The 19,020-nt window shown below is 36.2% G+C and overlaps 1 protein-coding gene across 10 annotated transcripts in view; it reads right to left on the bottom strand.

The window, feature by feature from the left end:
- Nucleotides 1-856: 856 nt before the first annotated feature.
- Nucleotides 857-19,020, bottom strand: part of DOCK9 (dedicator of cytokinesis 9) — a 116,502-nt gene continuing 98,338 nt past the window's right edge. For 4 of the 10 annotated variants that reach the window (XM_030476517.2, XM_030476523.2, XM_030476513.1 and 1 more), the window contains exons 44-55: nucleotides 17,227-17,284; nucleotides 16,343-16,449; nucleotides 11,004-11,126; nucleotides 10,469-10,582; nucleotides 10,207-10,212; nucleotides 9,781-9,816; nucleotides 8,817-8,963; nucleotides 6,324-6,534; nucleotides 5,682-5,872; nucleotides 4,060-4,160; nucleotides 3,756-3,894; nucleotides 857-2,093 (exon numbers count right to left, since the gene is read on the bottom strand). In XM_030476517.2, the coding sequence (XP_030332377.1) occupies nucleotides 1,971-2,093; nucleotides 3,756-3,894; nucleotides 4,060-4,160; nucleotides 5,682-5,872; nucleotides 6,324-6,534; nucleotides 8,817-8,963; nucleotides 9,781-9,816; nucleotides 10,207-10,212; nucleotides 10,469-10,582; nucleotides 11,004-11,126; nucleotides 16,343-16,449; nucleotides 17,227-17,284 (1,356 nt within the window). In that variant the 3' untranslated portion in view covers nucleotides 857-1,970. Of the gene's footprint in view, nucleotides 2,094-2,595; nucleotides 2,604-3,755; nucleotides 3,895-4,059; nucleotides 4,161-5,681; nucleotides 5,873-6,323; nucleotides 6,535-8,816; nucleotides 8,964-9,780; nucleotides 9,817-10,206; nucleotides 10,213-10,468; nucleotides 10,583-11,003; nucleotides 11,127-16,342; nucleotides 16,450-17,226; nucleotides 17,285-19,020 lie in introns of all 10 variants that reach the window. The other 6 variants (XM_030476515.1, XM_030476520.1, XM_030476519.2 and 3 more) reach the window with 4 other exon arrangements.

The raw sequence follows: 19,020 nt of genomic DNA, 5'->3' as shown, positions 1-19,020 counted from the left end.
TCCAGATGGCTTTTGAGTATCTCCAGGGAAGGAGTCTCCACAACCTCTCTGGGCAACTATTTCAATGCTAGGTCATCCTCACAGTAAACAAGTTCCTCACGTTCAGGTGGAACTTCCTGTGTCCTAATTTATGCCTGTTGCCTCTCGTCCTATTGCCTGGCACCACCAAGAAGAGTCTGGCCCCATCCTCTTGACACCCTCCCTTCAGATACTTATACATATTGATCGGATTCCCCCTGAGCCTTCTCTTTTCCAGGCTGAACAGGCCCAGCTCTCTCAGCCTTTCCTCACATGAGAGATGCTCCAGACCCTTAATCATTCCATTAGCCCTTTGCTGGACTTGCTACTGGAGCTCTATCTCTCTGTTGTACTGGGGAGTCCAGAACTGGAAACAGTACTCCAGGTGTGGCCTCACCAAGGCTGAGTAGAGAGGGAGGATCACCACCTTGGACCTGCTGGCAACACTCCTCCTAATGCAGCCCAGGATACCATTGGCATTCTTGGTCACAAGGGCACAGGGACAGCCCAGGTCGGTTTCTACAGAGCTACTTTCCAGCAGGTCATAAGGAAAAGATGATTTCTACTGTCACGTGATGTAAAGTTTCGAAGACTTCCAAATATTAGCTGTACTGGTTAGTAACAGCTTTTAGCTACTGTAACATGCTATTTGAGTCAAATGTGATGGATCCAAAACCAATGTCTTAACTAATAACCTAAATTCCCTTCATTGACAAGAAATATGAAATAAACCCTAGAAGTGTCTGCATCTCATCTCATACTCAAGCTGCAAAAAGCCAGCTTTTTTCGATCAAGCTTTCAGGGACACATCTAAAATAAAAACCAGAGCACACAGTGAGAAAAGTAACTACCTTTTTCCTTTTAATATAGATGTAGTACAGAATGTTTAATTACAGCAGGACAGTGCTTCCAGTTAAATAAAATTAAAAACCTTTATTTACCCCAAATATAAAATTACTAAATTAATGTCTTAAAAGAATAAGAATATGGAAAAAGCTTTAAATTATACCACCATTTACCACAGTAACCATGATCACCAATTACATACTCCATTGCTTTGGCAAAAAAGTTTTCTTCTTTTAATAACTGCATATAAACCTAACATAGCAAAGACTGTATACATCTTTATATTGCACTTATTTATATACAGGAATAAATGAACTGTAAAGTCTGCATATACTTGGAATGAGCGAATTTTCACAATAAACTGAAAGCAGAAGGATAACAGCTGGTATGAATATTAAAAAATGCTTAGAAATGTAATACATTTATGTACAGACTGTATGGACTGTATTAACAAACAATATGTACATAACAATTTACTACTATTGATATTTTAGTATAACTCAGTGTTCATTAATACAGACCTTTGGTTGTATTTAGTTGTTTAATAAGATCTAAGCTCACATACCTCCGAAATGCAACAAGGTATAAAATAAAGCACAACAATTTGCCAAATGGTACAAAAACTACTATTGTCAGTTCCATTAAACCCAAAAAACTAGTGTCTCTGTCTAGCCCCAAAATAGTTCTTGTACTTGGAATCAATCTCTATGTGCCATACACAAAAAGAACACCTGAATGTTACATGTCTGCAAAATTACATCCCACAACACTTTTTTGTAATGTGCAATTCATCTTAATAATACTTTCTAATGCGAAAGAGAAATTAACTTCAACTTTATAGTTTTCCAACACACATTTCTGCAATGACATTGTGAATACTTTTAAATGTTACCAGCAAGACTTAAAAATATATATGTGTGTCTCCCTTACTCTAAAAGATTATTATCAGTAACTGCTATTTGCTAAGTGTGCTCAGACATTCGTATGGATTATGCAGCTTGCACGTGCCGAACATTTAGCTTCAAAATCATCCTGAGTTCGCACACCGATGAAGCAAATCCACGTACTTTAAAAAAGAAATGAACACACTTTCCATTACAAAACAATCATGCAACTGAAGAAGAACTGGGCATCCCATGAACTGTTGTGCTTGTTGGAGTTCCACTTATGGCGTTGAAAATGTGTAGCGAATTCGGCATAACACTGGCCTTTTCTTCAACAGGAGTAATCTTAAAATGGAAAACATGTATTTACCAAAATGTTACAAAATGCCACAAGCATTTATAAAACAGCTAGCCAATTTTGTACCTTGCTTCTCACCCACACAACTTTCCAGTACAATTTCAAGTGCACAGGACATCTTTTTAAGGATGGTTACTCTTTTCAGCCATCCTCTACTACATTGAGAAGGCCATTAGTTATTTCTCCAATATCAGTTCTAATTTAGGTATTATACTGTCCTCTGCAGAGGAAGCTTGGATAGCTTCTCTCATTTCTTGTGTTAACCTTCAAGAGTTTCACAATGACAACAGGCTTGCTTTTTGCCACCCCCTTTTTTTTTTTTTTGACTTAGAGGTATGATTTCAGCATTTCTTATGAAAACCTATCAGAGCACCAAGACGACTTCATTCTCAACAGCTATAAATTTACTGAATCTAAGATTAGAAATTCTGGGGAAAAAGGAACGCTATAAAGCTTAGACAAACTAAGAGCAGAAATAAAACTAATTACCATCCCATCTGATCATATTGGCAAGCAGCAGAGGAGAAAAAAGAAAAAACTGTTAAGATTCTTTTCTATATTTTCCATAACAAAAGTTTTGCAGTTATTTACAACCCATGCTCTTATAAGACAGCTAATAGTTTCTTCAATGACATTAGAACAAGCATTGTGAGAAGCTGTTTTTCCAAATACACCAACAGGCAAGCATATAAAGGTAACATTTTTAAAGATTTCAGCGAATAGCCTCATGATTCTGAGCCATCAGGGGAGTGATCAATTTAATTTGGAAAAAAAAAAATAGAACCCAACACCACCACGGGATTTCTTGTGGGCCAGAAACACAAGTCTTGAGAGCTAAGAACCATGAGCTGCTCTATGGCTCTGGGAAAAAAATTATACAAATAAGAGCGGAGGGAAGAAAAGGAACCTGAAGTGATTAATATGATGAATAAAAACATCAAGAAGGCAAGGATCAAGCATGAATCTTCAGCTCTTCCTGTCCTCCTGGAAAGAATTTATTTGCCTTTGAAGTCAGGAGACATTTATTTCTATCATAGATCACAGATGCAAGGTCCTACATCTCCATAAGAGTTCTGTTTTCTCTTCTCCTATACGCCCAGCTTGCCTGTAGTGGATTCCCTTCAAGAAAACATGTTGGAATACCTCCTGAAAGATGTTTAACTCTCTGTTGCAGAAGTAAATGCTTATACCTCCAAAATCTAAAGAAAAAGGGCTAAGCTTGCAGATTAAATTCCCCTCAGTTACCAGGAAGTATAGACTAAGATGAGCTCCTTGGGTCACTCAATAGAGAGCGCTGTAACTACAGATATGAAGTATAAATGATATATATATTCATGTCATTAAATGTTTTGTCTTTACTGTAGTCTTCCTCTCCTACAAAAAAACCAGGCTGGTGCCAACCAGAATTATTTTCTTAATGAGGAAGACTTAATTCTGAAGGTCAAGAAAGCATCTGCAGAAAATTCACCAACAGAAAAAAAAAAAAAAGTTCCACAATTCTATGATATGCTTATACTCCAGTAGAAAAAAATATATATAAAAAAAGAAACAACCTTTTTGCATAAAGCATTATAGACACTTTTCCTAGTGGATTCACATTACAGCTACATTTTGAATGCTGGTATGTAAAATCTAATTTCAGCACATACTTGTTCATGCATTATTTCAGAAAGCTCTTTTGCCATTTCTCTGTAGTTGGCCTTCATTTCTTCTTGATATTCCAACTGATCTTCCTTTATAAGTCGTTCATTTACACCCAGAGCGTGCCCACAAGCTTCAACAAATTGCCTGAGTTGGATAATAAAAGAAGATTTCAATCAGGAATACAAAATCCAAAAGGTTAATTCAAAATAGCAGCTTACAGAATGTTTTTAAGGCAGTGAGAACACTAAAGTGTTAAAAGAATTCTTGTAAGTCTTGAAAAAAGTCATTCCCCCTCCCAAAGAAACATACCTAAAAACTTCCTTTAGTAGCTTTACTTTATTGTCTGGATATCTTTTGGTGTTTGTATCATCTAAGAAAGCTCTTGCATATGCTAATGGACCAGCATTAACCTAAAAAGAACAAGAATTACAAAATAAAGTCAGTTCTCTGACATTTTGTCTTAGCAATAACAGGTACTACAGGTGTATGATTTGCTTGTCTTAGGACAATGCACAGATTTCAAAAAAGCAGAAGATAACTGCTGGAGTTGGAACATAAGAGCAGGAGAGGTCTCTACAGCACTCTATATGAACCTGTCCAGGCACAAAGAAACCACTTCAACAATGTGGCAAAGTAAGCGCTGATACTGCCAATTTGTCACTTCTGTTTATGAAATCAGGGTAGGAAAGTGAGGAAAATTAGCTAAATCTACTACTGATTTACTGGTTGGCCTGCTTATCTATTGAAAACATTTTCTAAGCTGAAACTTCTGCAATAATTAGCAGAAATTTAATTTTGCTATTACGGCAGCTACATGAAAAGTGGATTCAATGATTCTGACTCATCCCTATTATTCTTTTATATTAACAGCAAGAGCCCCTCCCTTCTCATCCCAAACACTAGCTTGACAACTTGTTGATTCTGGAACCTTGGTTTTTTGTTTTTATTTTCTTTTCTCTTCAACATGACAACAGGTCATTTCAGATGACTGTGTTTACTGTTCCCTTGATTTGAATCAGTTTAATAGAGCAGCACTTCTGCCATTGCATTCTTAGAATCAGAATTATAGAATCAATTAGGTTGGAAAAGGCCTTTAAGATCATCAAGTCCAACCACTACCCCAGGACTGCCAAGTTCACCACTAAACCATGTCACTGGGGGCCTCATCTACACGGTTTTGAACACTTCCTGGGACAGTGATTCCACCACTGCCCTGGGCAGCCTGTTCCAATGCCTGAGCACTCTTTCAGTGAAGAAATTTTTCCTAATATCCGATTTAAACCTCCCCTGGTGCAGCTTGGGGCCATTACCTCTTGTCCTATCACTTGTTAGTTAAGACCCTTACCATACTGATTTGTATATGCTACAACTGCTTTATATATCTTATTTTGCTGAATTGTTATGTTTTTTGCATGATGGATTTTATTTATTTTTAACACATTCAGTTCTTGCTTGCCTTAGGCAAAACAAAAATATTTAACAGTGAGATTTTCTACTAATACCCCAACTCCAATATTTTGTCACTCCCTCTTCACCTCCATAGGGATCTTACCAAAATACAAAAGCAGTAATGGCCACGTTGAACCTACTGTGAGAGACCTAGGCAAAACATGCTCATTCATCCTCATACGGAAAGTCACCACTTTATGGTAGTTTCAGCTTTAAACCAAAACCTGGTGGGACTCAGACCACCATAAACTCCAGAGATGAATCTTAATCCTTTCATGTAGTTGTCCATGATCAGTATTTACCTGAAATACTTTTGTTGTTTTTCCTATTCTGGAAATAACTGCGAACAGTGAGCATATTTCTAATTTAGGACATTCCTGAATATATGGAATAGAAACAAATGATAAAGTGCTACTTGTATACTTGCTCAAGGACAGAAGCAAGTGAAGTTTCAAGCTGAATGGCAAAGCATATGTTCTTACCTGAACACTGACACTTCCTTGTAGCTTCAGCTGCAATTTGATCATATCTACTTCAGCTGAAGAGCAAAGCTGCCTCAGTTCTGCAACTTTTTTACTCATTTCATCAATGGCTACTTCAATTGGGTTTAAATCTGTGTGGTGCTGGTACATTACTGGAATGCGCTTCTTCACATACGGGAAACAATGTATAGCTATGGATGGAAGAAAGTTTCATATAATTAGAAAAAGGGTTTTCAATAAAGTGTGTTTTGATAGAATTTTATGCTAAATTCTCATTTTGAAGTAATTAGTTGCCCAATTTAATAACATATTATGTAATTAGAAATACTACCAAAGGTCAGGGAAACAAAACATTGAAAATGTAAACATGCATAGCTTTACATGTGTTACAACAAAGAAAGATCACTGACATTTACTGCTACTAAGAACTACTGATTTTAAAAGGTTGTTTTGTCTAACAGTATTTTGGTATACTTTGCAATTCTTGTCACCTCCAACAGTTGTTTGAAATCTAATAAAGGATTTTTTCTGACAAAATACACAACATACAGGAAAAATTAGTATCAAGAATTAAGTATAACCACCCCCCCAAAAAATACAAGAGCAGTTTTCTTTTAAAGGAAATTTGCATTCAATCAGTACCTGTTAAAATAGTCCGTCGTTTACACTGTTCTTCTACTCCTCCTTGTCTTTTACCAGCTTGAGTGAAAGGCATCTCAAACATAAAGCGACGAATGTTATGAGTCCTTTCAAAATCTGTTTTTCTTTCTTGCAACTCTTTTTCTTCGAAGTACGGAATTACATGTGTAACTTGAATATATGCATATTTTGAATCTAAATCCTTAGGATTTACCTTTAAGAATTATAAAAAAAAAAATCAAATAGCTAAAATTGTGAATAAAGTGGATTTAATTGTAGTTACACAACTTTACAATTACACTGTAATTTGGTCTCTTAACCCTTACATTATTGAAAACACAAGAAACATTAATGCTCTCACAGGGCTTATCTGCTCTCCGTTTCTAACTATTCAGAAGGGAGGAACGTAATACAGCTACATGCCTTACAGCATACTGTGGGGGTTTTTTTAGTTATTTTATTTAAATACTCATTGATAACTGCTGTATGCAGAACTGCAAATGAAAACATAATACTGAGTTATACCCATGATTAATACCGGAAGCCACAGGTAGAGAAAACTCAGAAACAAGTATCTGTCCTCCATGAAGCTGATACAATAGTAGACTGCAGACCTAAAATTGCCAGTGATAAAAAACCCTTATTAATTAAAAATAAAACCCTACATTGTAAATAGTTCAGATATTACCTCCAGAAGACACTCCTCTCAACCTGTCTGTCTCAATTCTGACACCCTATGAAGGTCCCAGAGAATACAGTGGTGGGAGTAAAGCAGATTGAAGGCTTCACTATTCAGTTCATTTTGTTTCTAGAACTGGATAGGTGAGGGCCTCATGGGCTGGCAGATCTTTAATTTGGTAAGAGGAGCAACTGGTCTCCAGTACCAATAGATAAGGCCTCCTCAGTCTTCACCAAACAGGGTCCCTAAATAGACCAAGGATTTTTTTTTCTTTTGTGAATTCCCCCAACCACGGGACAAAGAAAGCACCCTAAACCTGTGCATCTTTCTGAAAGTTGTTGCCTGCCATTTTAGTCCCATGTCAAACATTCATGTTATCTCTGCCGGTCTCTGAGCCGTTTCACTTGTACAAACTAAGTGGGAAAAACAATACAAATAGACTCACAGAATGGTTTGGGTTGGAATAGACCCTAAAGACCATCTAGATCCAACTCCCTTGCCACGGGCAGGGACACCTTCCACTAGACCAGGTTGCTCAAAGCCCCGTCCAACCTGGCCTTGAACACTGTCAGGGATGGGGCAGCCACAGCTTCTCTGGGCGATCTGTTCCAGTGCCTCACCACCCTCATAGTAAAGAATAATACACACATGAAGTCACCAGGTAAGCCCTGGAATAAACTGGGAACACAGCTAAGGTCTCCCTGCTGTTATCCTTTCTATATTGGAACATGCTGCTTAAATGCTGCTTAATTTTTTTTTTTTTTTTTTTTTGTTAATCAGGGTTTTGTTGTTGTTTTTTTTTTTCTTAAGTTGATTGAACTGGAAGTTAAGTGGCGATTTATGTACTCATGTTTCCTACAAATGCTGACAAATGCATTATAATTAACTGTAAAGAATTCAGTAGTGTAAACTGGAAGAGCTGTGAAAAACTGAGATTACAATACAAATCTCTCGCCATCCACAGCATGAAATCTACCCCTTGTGTAAGTCCTCCTCTTCTTTTAAAGTTCCAGTATTGAAAAGCCCACCATTGCTGCATTTTCAGGTCAAGAAGCTCAGAACTTTGGTGGAATCAAGGAACAGAAGAGACAGGAAATTATAAGAAGAGAAGATCACCATGAAGTCTGAAGCCAACTAAAAGATAAAAATTGTCTGGGGAAGGGAATGAAAGGAATGAGTGGAGGCATCTTGTGCAGTATATGTTCTTCTCAGCATACAGGACACTGTAGTCCTCTTCAGTTCACCAGTTTTGGAGCCTTCAATTACAAAGGAAAGCATTTCCTATGACAAATTTAGATTTAACCAGATGACTCTGTGTGAGCATATTTTTTCTACAGCTTAAGCATTTACAAAATCGAACAGGCTCACAGACACAGGCAAAGGATAACAAGAACAACTGATACAGAATTACAATGTTATTTACTTTTGCTACTTTCCTCAGAAGACGTGTCCGTTTCTTATTTCAGAGGAAAGTTTGGACACTGCTCTTGAGGAGCAGAAAAGGGAAAAAACTTCCAAAGAATGACTGTGCATGAACTGGGAAGAAACACAGTTAAAGGTAACCCAGAATATGATCATAATCCAAATTTGTTCTAAGATGCAATTATTATTTTGAGAGGTAACACTATGGTAATTAAGCTTTTTGGTTGTTCTTATAGGTAAACTTCTTACGATACAATAGTTCTCTCATGTCCTTCAACCAGTAGAGTTTTTAAACATGCATTTGTGTGACAAATAACAGACAGTGATGCCACAGTATTTCAAGTGCATTAGTGAAGTAATATATTAGAATTTTTTAGAATGAATAAAGATCATACTTTGCCAGAATCCTGAATCATTTTGACATTTTCAGATCCAAATTTGTCAGAGTAGAGTTTTTGGAGTCTTTGGGAAATTTCTGAAAGAGGCGTGAGTTTGGGCTCTTTGTAGATATATTCCTTTCCATCTTCATCCTCAAAGAACCCCTGTAAAAAAAAAAAGTAATCAAAATCTTGGGAAAAAACCACAAAGCACAATGATTAAGATGAACATAATGTGTGCGGTTCAAAGCAAATATAAACATTTAACATCAGAATTCAAGCAAACATAAAGAAAGAGAAATTAAAATCTAAGTAAAAAAGGTTTCCTAAGAGGATAAAACCCAAACAAAACAACAAACAAACAGGAAAACGTAATTACCTACTACAGAATGAGTGAAAGATAATGGAAACACAGTTAAAATTTTAAAGTTTTATTGTAATTTTATGGTGTGCCAAGCCTTTGAGATAACTTTTCTTCACTTTTATTTAAAAGTGAACTTTCAGCACTGTTTCACTTGCCAAAACAGAAATCTCATTGCCTAACAGGACTGTCTGATTCATAAGTGAGTATTTTGGCAATAGTTTACATAAAAATACTCTGAAAAATTTCTTTATGTAGTAATTAAAAATTCTATAAAATGAAATTTAATTGTAAAGATCTTAATTTTATGTTGTACTATATTGGCATATACGTCTTTATTTTTATTACGTAAAGCATTTGTTTTAAAACCATAACTAAAAGCAAAATAGAGTACATGGGAAGTGAAACAGGTCATTGGTTTAAAACAACAAGCCATGTCGGAGTTCATGTTTGAAACCAGAAAACAAATATTTTTGTCATAAACGGAACAGACAAAATAGAAAAGCACAACATATCATGTATAAACACAGGCTAGATTGACAAAAATACCCACATCAAACTAAAGTGAAATGCAGTAGTTTTTACTGCATTGCTTGCTTTGTAAGCGGTTACTGTAATTACCTCAACATCTGTTTCACTGTCTGTAAACTGGTATTGCTATAAAGTTATAAAAAACAACAGAATACATGTAAAGTTATACTGCTTAGAGTATTTTACAATTCTCCATGCTCAGCTGAACAATAAGCAACTGGGCTATGCATGTAGAAAGTGTAATATTTGATACTGCGTGGTACCATACATATGCATTCTAGACACATATTAGAGGATGTGAAGCTGTCTAATACAGAGCCAGAACTTTTGTTCGAAGCATGCAATACTGATGCATAGAAAAAGAGTGATTTGTTCTTTAATGGAACTTAATGTTGTTTTTGAATTGCAATGGCCATTAATGCATACCAATCTAAGAAGCAGCCTTGCAAACCACACTGTAGCACTACAGACATTAAGTCAATACATTGCTAAGAACTGACATTATAGAAAACTTACCGCTGCCTTAAGGTAGTAAATAAAAGAAGAAAAAGGAAAAAAAGGCAAAAAATTTACTGAGGAAAATAATGAAGAACTGTATTGGCACTGATACACGTTTTAAACTGAATTACTGATGGCGTTTAATTATTTCTTAAAGAACACATTTCTTGTACTTTTTATGTCATGGTGTCAATACAGACGATGAAATAGTAAACACTGCAAAACAAATTCAGGTTCTTCTTACTGCATAGAGCAGACAAATGAAACAAACAAAACTCACCTGTCCAAAGAATGCTACCCTGAAATAAGTTCCCAGCAGTCTCCTGCCTGTATGCATAACTTCTGTTACTTTACTGTATGCTCGATGAAGAGTGTCATACAAATGAGCAAGCCTCTAAAAATAAGAAACAATCACGGGGTAAAGGAATAAACTAGAACTTTCCTATCTTAAAAGAACAATAAATTATGTCCTTGTAGTTAATAATAACTGAAAATATTGTTTCATTGAACAGCAGTAATAGGTTTAGCATATAAGCCTATTGTATAGAATAATATAAATGAATACATACTAATAATTAATAGATATTATATAAAATTTGTGTAGAATACTACACAATATTATTTTTTAATTATTTATATTTAAGGAAAACCATTTTAATTATTTAAAATTTAAACAAAAATTTCAACACGGTCATATTTCATTTACAATCCAAATATTCTTGTTCTGTGATGTCCAATGTGTCATTCAGATAAGACCAGAAAAATCAGGACTTTTTTTTTTCCTCACTTGAATTTACTTATGATGAATTTAGTACCTCAAAATCTCTCCGTTTTTCATAAATGGGAATTATAAGTTTATATATGTCGGCGATGAGTTCGTAGCGTTCTGCCTTCCAGAGTCCATCAGCACACTGCTCCAACAATTCCATTAGCACATCCTAGATTTGGATACACATTTGAAAAAGGAAAACAGTTGAGTACTCGTGAAAAGCACAGCAAATAATTATACCAAAGTTCTTCCCAATGAAAAGGGGAGATCTTGCCTCAAAACAAAACAGAATGGTCTGAGCCTACACTCATATTTTTTGTATTTACCACAAACAGCATTTTTCTTCTAGATACTTCGGACCTCTTAAGTATACAAATGACATCTGTGTGAGGACCCAGGGTCTTACCTTCAGACCCTTGTCTTACCTTGTAACAGGTTGGTGTTTGGTTGGTTTGGGTTTTTTTTTTGGTTTTTTTTTTTTTTTTTTTTTTGTTTTTTGTTTTTGGGTTTTTTTTCCAAAGTTTGTTTCCTTGGTTTTTCTTTTTTGTTTTGCACAAAGAAGATTATTTTTTAGAAGACAGCTATACAAACACTTGATTAATGGTTCTGAAGGAAACTATCAAATTACATTAACAATAAAACAAAAGGGTACAATACCAAAATCTGTACTCAGAGGAATTAATAAGGTATAACTGGAATTGGGAATACTTGGTCCAAAATGAAAATACTTATAATAAAGTTAGAGAAGCTGAGAAGTCCTGAAGGGTCAAAAAAGAGTCACAAGCAAGAAACCATCTTGGATTTGTCAGGTTTGATCCTAATATCCTTGTTGCAAAAAAATAGTTACTTTAGGTTAAGTAAGAATTATGCTTATTGGTATGTTAGAATGGAAGCATAAATTTTGCACTAGAGCAGTTACATCATAACTATAAAGTCCCTTCAGGTTATCATAATACTTTATTTTTCATGCATTTGATTTCTTCTACAAAACAGGTTAGTTTTCATAGACTTGAAATTACTTGGCTAAGTCCATTAACTCATTTACAACAAACAATTTTACAGATATCATGGGAAGCTTATAGCTCCTGTGACAAAGCTGTCATATACTTGGTCATGGTTTGAATGCAACAGAATTACTGTGAAGAAGTCCGTTTGCATCCACAAACTCTATCACATCTCTGTCCTCTTCAAACATGTCTGGAGCTCCAAGAACCTCCACGAGATTCCACATCTGAGACTGAGGGGCGTCAGAAGACATGACATTTCTACTCCTTGAGACCTCCTGGTACCACTCTTGCGTCGTAGTGGTGAAGCCAGAAGCTGGAAATAACTTTTCATCCTTAGCAGGGATACAGTGCTACTCCATTCCCCTCCTCCATTTGCAAGGGGACTAAAACAGCATGAAGACATCACTAGGTCAACTTTAATACTGATTGCAAACAGTGACTGAAAAACACTACCCTTATCCATGTGCCTCAATGGTCCTCAAAACATCTCTTCCTTTCCCCCAACCATTACGGGGCTGTGCAGACTCCCCAGTATCTCCCCCCTCAATAATTAGGTGGTGAGAACTGAAAGACCAGTGTCACTGCTGGCCCTCAAGGACTATCCAAAACCACTGTTTTATGTCAAGACTCTGAACTCAGACACCAGAGGGCATCCAAATGCAGCAAAGCAGTAGAATTTCGTTTGCATAAAGGAAAAAAAATATAAAAAGCAAAAGATGTGTGTGAGAGATGGCAGGAGGGAGGAAAAGGACACAACATTTTTGGGCCACCTGTTTCAGTGTTTATCCGTTCTCACGGGAAGAGGGTTTTTTCCATATACTCAGAGTTTCTCTTGTAACCTGTGAATGGCCTCTTACTCTTATGGCACACTTCTTAGAAGAGTCTGATTGTCCCACTAGCCACCTTAGGAGCTGGACTTTTTCCAGTTTCTTGATCTCCCTCTTGACTTTGGGGGGGCAGCACTGGGCACAAGATGACAGATGAGGCACCACAAAGGCCAACTGGAAGTGGCAAAACTCTCTTCCCTCCACTTCTCTTAACTCTAAGCTCTTTCTAAAGCAACCCAGCATGCAGTTGGCCTGTGCTGCCACAAGGCTACCTCTTGTGCACCAGAACTTTCAGGTTTTTCTGCAGAGCTACTGCCCAGCCGGTCCAACCCTAGTACCGATACATTGGGTGATTTTTTCACAGATACAAGGATTTGCACTTGTCTTTGTAGAGCTTTGAGAAGCTTTTGTGTTCCTTCAGTTTGAGATCCCTCTAAACGGCAGCCTTGCCCCCTGGCATATCCTTCAGTTTCCCCCACAAGTTTGAGGATACACTGTTATCCCATGACCTAGTTTGCTAATGAAGATGTCAAACAAAATCAGCCTGAGTATCCCTGAAGAGTACCAGCCTTCACCACCATACTTAAGACATCTTGTGTGTTTGGGTAAGTACCTATTTCTGCTTTTCATTAAGTGCTTTGATATATTGAATTACACTGCATGTTGATCACTTATAATACAATGTGACCTTTGAAGCTCTTTCATTTACCAATCTGCAAGTTAGAGAAAATCCTCTCATGGAAAGTCATAGCTAAATAAGAGACCAGAAAAAACAGACAGGGAGGCAGAGATTGACCTAGTATCTATGTGTAGCTATATTCTGGCAGAGTTTATTTGGGAAAAAACCAACAAATCTGAATGAAATTGTTTCCAACCTTCATCTGCATAGAATCTGGCACCTGCCACAGGCCTGTCAGCCATAGCTCAGATCTCTCACAGATGGACTGCTTACAGCAAAGCCTAGCATGGAAAAGATACCAGGTTCCAGCCTTTTACCTTCCTATTTCTGACACTCAGAAGATTTTTTTTTTTTAGTATTGCATGAAGAATTTGACTTGTGCTGCTCAATAGGCTGTCTGGGTAAACCACTGTTTAAATGAAACGCACACAGTAACTTGGTTAAAAAAAGCCCCAAAAAACTCAACCCAAACCAAAATTCCCCCCCCCCCCCCCCCCCGGCTAGTTTAGGAAATGAGTCAGGGTAACCCTGGCCTGAAAGAAAATCCTTCTAATATTAGAATTAAATTGAGAACTTTTAAAATTTCATTTCTTTAAATGAGAAACTACATAAAGGAGTAAGACAAATTTCACTTAATTTGGAAGACTTTGTAGAAACTGGAGAATATAAAAGATATTTTGCCCCTTTTAGAAACACGGAGAGATGCCCTCTGATCACCCCTACTTGTAAGTAGACTTTTAGAGATTTAACTCTAACGTCACTAGAATCCAGGGAAATCCCAAATTTTAAGAAATTCCATATGACTCTTGTTGCCATGTATAGGAAGAATTCCATTAGAGCACCATTTTGCTCAGTAGTAGTAAAGTACAGCTTGAAAGATATGTTTCTGCTTTGATTTCTGTACTCAATATGATGTTTTTTCTTAGACTAAACAGTTTTGCTCACGTAAGAACATACTGAGGAAACACTTGTCATATGAATATGTTCCTATTCATGAAGCAACCAGACTACCTGTTCTGAAGTATTTCTGTAAAATATTAGTCACTCGAATTTATCCATGATTTTTAGTCTACTAATAACCACACAGTTCTTCCCTATTATTACCCTTTCTGGTGTACACTGTAAGAAGTTATCTGAGAAATAGTAACTTTTTTTAATACTTAATCAGTTATAGTACTACATGGTTAAGTTTAAAAGGGTTGCATGCAGGGAAAAACTAAATTTGACAAGGTTTGATGCTTTTGCAAGCTCCCAGGCTTGTAATTTCTTTCTTGGCTTACTTCCATTCCATGGAAATACTGAGAGATGGAAATAAATCTGCGTAGGGTTCAATGTCCCAGAAAAAGCAGTATATTCTTTTTGCAGGGACTGACTAATGAGAAAAAGAATAAATTTTTGAATTTTTCAATTTAAAAAATACAAAGAATTTACCTCTGACAAATGGTTTGTCAGGTAGATACTGACAAGAATTTCTAACAAAAGTTTCCATCAGCAGTAGTCACTAGTAACCCAACTCTTGACTCGCTTACAGCAGCTTACATTTTGTTTTGAGTAACATGCTAAATTCCATGCTGGATCAGGAGAATCAATGGTTTAAAGAATAAAGCACATAAAAAAAAAAAAAAAAAAAAAAAAAAAGGCAATCTGCTATTGGGTGTCCTTGGAAAGAAAAGCCACTATATCTATGTTTCTCATTTCAAGTTAATTCCAGCTCCTGCCTTCCCAGAAAAAGGTAAGTCACCAAATGTTGTCTTAAAACTACACAGCAAAGCACTGTCAGACTTAGGAGTATAACACAGGTATCCTAGGCCTAAATCCAGGCTTAAACCCCTAAGTCTTTCATCTGTTCCTCCCAAATCTGTTAGCATAGCCTGCAGAGTCAACTAATTCTGTCATACACCTTCGCCATATACAAACTAAACCAGAATATATACATATATATAGATATACACACATATACATATAAACAGGCAGCCTGTCCCTCCCTCCCCCACCTATACTGGCAAATACATAGCACAGATGTAGCTCTTCATGAACAAGAGCATTCATTATTTTTTACATAGGCTTCTTAATAGTAAAATTTACTGTAGAGCCAGCACAGATGGATCAGCGAAGACACAAGGAGTGAAACTTAAGCCAGAAAAAAAAATCAACACTGATGTAAGTCTGGTGTCAGTTAAACTATTTCCATTGTTACGGCATATTTGCTTAAGGAAACCGTAAACCAACAAAAAACCACTAAATACATTTTCATGATTGCTGGTGTAGTAACAATCTAAATCAAAGTCAGTTTAGAAAAAAAAACTCTAATAAGCCACATTAGTGTCCACCCTGTAAGCTAGCTTAAAAACTTATTTTTGAAATCATAGAATCGCAAGTGGTTTGGGCTGGAAAGGACCCTAAAGATCATCTAGTTCCAACCCCCCTGCCATGGGCAGGGACACCTCACACTAGACAAGGTTGCTGTAGGCCCCGTCCAACCTGGCCTTGAACACTGCCAGGGATGGAGCCTTCATGACTTCCTTGGGTAACCTGTTCCAGTGCCTCACCACCGTCACAGTAAAGAACTTCTTCCTTATATCTAGCCTAAATCTCCCCTGTTTAAGTTTGAAAATTTTGCTTCCTTTTATTCCAGTAGTGGTGTTGAGATGATGTGCTAGTGCTTTATTTAGTACAAATATATATAGTAAATTCTCTAAAGCTGAGACAGCTTACAGAAGTATTTTATTTTAGTTTTAGGATTAGAAGAGCGGCTAAGAAAAATAATTATAATATCCATCACATTAGCCAGCCTCCAGATTGAAACACAAAACTTGGAAAAACAGACAGCACTTCAATGTGCATCACTTCGAACACACTTATGTTTACTTACTTCATTGAAGTGAACATCTTGCATTCCAACATCCTCCATCATTGAAGCCTCTTCATCTATATTAGGTGTGATTACTCTGAAAGCAGTACAACCTTGCCTAAACATCCCTGCCATTGAAAAAGCAAAATAGACAAATTAACTTTTCTCCACCAGGATAATGTTAGGCCATTTTATGATGCTGGATAAGGCAGAAGCCATATTTAAAAATACTTAACATTACATGTATTAACTAAAGCCTCAAGAGCAATCAGTAAATATTACAGAAGCACGTATTTTTTTCACATTTGTTTTCACTATTTCTGTAGTCTTTAAATACTATAGAAGCACATGTTTGTTTCCCAGCTCATTCTTAAAAAGTTTCTTTCTGCTCGGGTGGGAGTCTGACCACCAAAGGTTTTACTGAATTATTACCTTAAATGCATTTTTCCTGCTCCTGGAAATACCACAGGTAGGAGTTCGACCCTCTGTATTACTGAGAGGAAATAACTTTTATATGACACTATTATCACTGACTCAGCATTTAAAAATTTCTATGAATTTATTTTGACTTCTCTGGCAATGCCAGATTTTCCTATATGCAGTGAGAGATTATTTGTGGAAAAAGAATATTCACTGGTAAGTTTGCTTTGGCAATGGTCTGACTTCAGCTATTAGCTCTGGTGTAAAATTAGGTGGGTTTTTTCTCCTTTCCTAAAAATTTTACTTCCCCTTTATCTGAAATGCTGCCTCTTAGATATGCAAGTATACTCTTAAATACGTGAATATGCTATCTGGTTAGGTCAGAATTTTTGCCTTGATAACACTGAAATGCTTATAACTTCCTCAGGGAAACTACTGCTTTTTCTAAACTATAATGAAAAAATATAAACATTTTAAAATCATACCTTTTCGTGTGAGATATTCTGCAACCAGTGCTGCTACGTGGACATAGCACATTGCTGCCTAAAACAGAAATATGTAACAATCTTGTAAATTACAATTATAATGGAAGTACTATACCCAAGGTATATAAGAAGAGCCATAACCTGAAATAATTTCTTTGGTTTTCCTTTTTTCTGCTTTGCAGGAGATGTCCTATGACTGGTTTAAGAATTCTCCACCACATTTATGCAAAACAGTACCTGTGCAAGAGCACTCACTCTTTATCAGAGCACTGTGTAGCATGGACAGTAGTACATAATCTGAAAATGATCATGGATTGTGAATTACAAGGTAAGAACACCAAGCTATAATAAAAACAAGCAAATCTTTTTTTTTTTTTATTTTATTTGGGGTGTACTTTCAGTGTTATGTGAAACAAAAGAGCTATTAATTATTCTACTCGGCCTTTGATGGTTCTTCTGCTAACCTGTTTTGTCTTCTTTTTGGCTCCAGACCAAGAAAAATGGAATAAAAACCAGTGACAAACCATTTAAAATCAGCAAAAGAGGAGAGGTTTCACCTATGAATGGAATTTGGTTGCTGTAGTCCGGAAAACAGAAGAAAGAGAAGAGGGACAGAGTAATCTTCAAATATTTGAGATGTTTTATGAGGTTGAAATTGATCATTTTTCTCCACAGAAAGGACAAAAAAAGACTCAAGATTCTTCTTTAATTAAAAAGGTTTAGGCTTACAGCAAAGTGTTAATTCTAACTGTAATTCTCAGTTGAACAGTTTACATATGGAGGCTGCAGAATTTCAGAAAAATGGAGGTGAAGGAAAAAGGTAAGCATATGTCAGAAATTCTCTCTAATTCATACTTTATATGGGGTTGGGCTTGGTGATTTCCAGAGGTCCTCATCTACTTGCACAGTCAGAGAGTCAAAGTTGTTAAAAAAAAACCCAAAACCAAACAAACAACAATCCAGACCTGAAAAGGAAAAGGACTAAAAGAGTTTGTCTTCTGAGAGAGTGGAAGTTGTTTCCTTCAAAATACAAGCTAATAACAGTATTTTGTATACGTCTTCTGTGTTGCTACCATATATTAGAAAATAATTCTAGTACTAAGACATGAGTAAGATAGCAGTTACTATTTGTTGAAGAGATTTACTCATTTACATGATTCTAAGTTTAACAGACATGTTTATGAAATTCAGTGATGTCATGTCACGTGATTTACTTTCAGATGGAGCAAACTTTCAGAAAGAGACAAAATGCATTCTGTATGCTGACAAAATACTTACGTCAAGACATAAAAATTCCCACTCCCAACTCTCCTTTTTGCTAAAATAAATATTTCAACAGCACAGTGAAATCAGATAGCTTTCTTCTTTTCAAACAAAAAAAATCATGATTTATTGATTTTAAGAACAGAAGGAGTTTTTTAATAAGCAGTCTGGAATAGAATCAAGCTGATTCTGTAAAGGCAACTGGAGAGGAATTCAAGGAATGGCTTTAAGTGTTTCAGCAACTGATAATAAAGATATTTTTAAGTAGAAGGTCTGTGTCTTCCATGGTTTGCATTGAGCATTCCTGGTTTAGCAGCATGTCAGCTACAGTAGTTAAACATATACTTCATATTAGTAAACAGAAATGACTTACAGATGTACTTGGTGGGACATAAACTTATCAGCCATTCAAACTAATCTACCAATAATTCAAAATTTATTAAAAATGCTTATTATATTACACACTAACAACTACATACAGTACATTTGATTTCAAGAAAGACAAGCTTAAGCTTATTACAAAGCTAAAAC

Source organism: Strigops habroptila, chromosome 2 (assembly GCF_004027225.2).
Source record: "Strigops habroptila isolate Jane chromosome 2, bStrHab1.2.pri, whole genome shotgun sequence".
Classification (NCBI taxonomy): domain Eukaryota; kingdom Metazoa; phylum Chordata; class Aves; order Psittaciformes; family Psittacidae; genus Strigops; species Strigops habroptila.
This window is presented reverse-complemented; position numbering and strand designations above follow the sequence as displayed.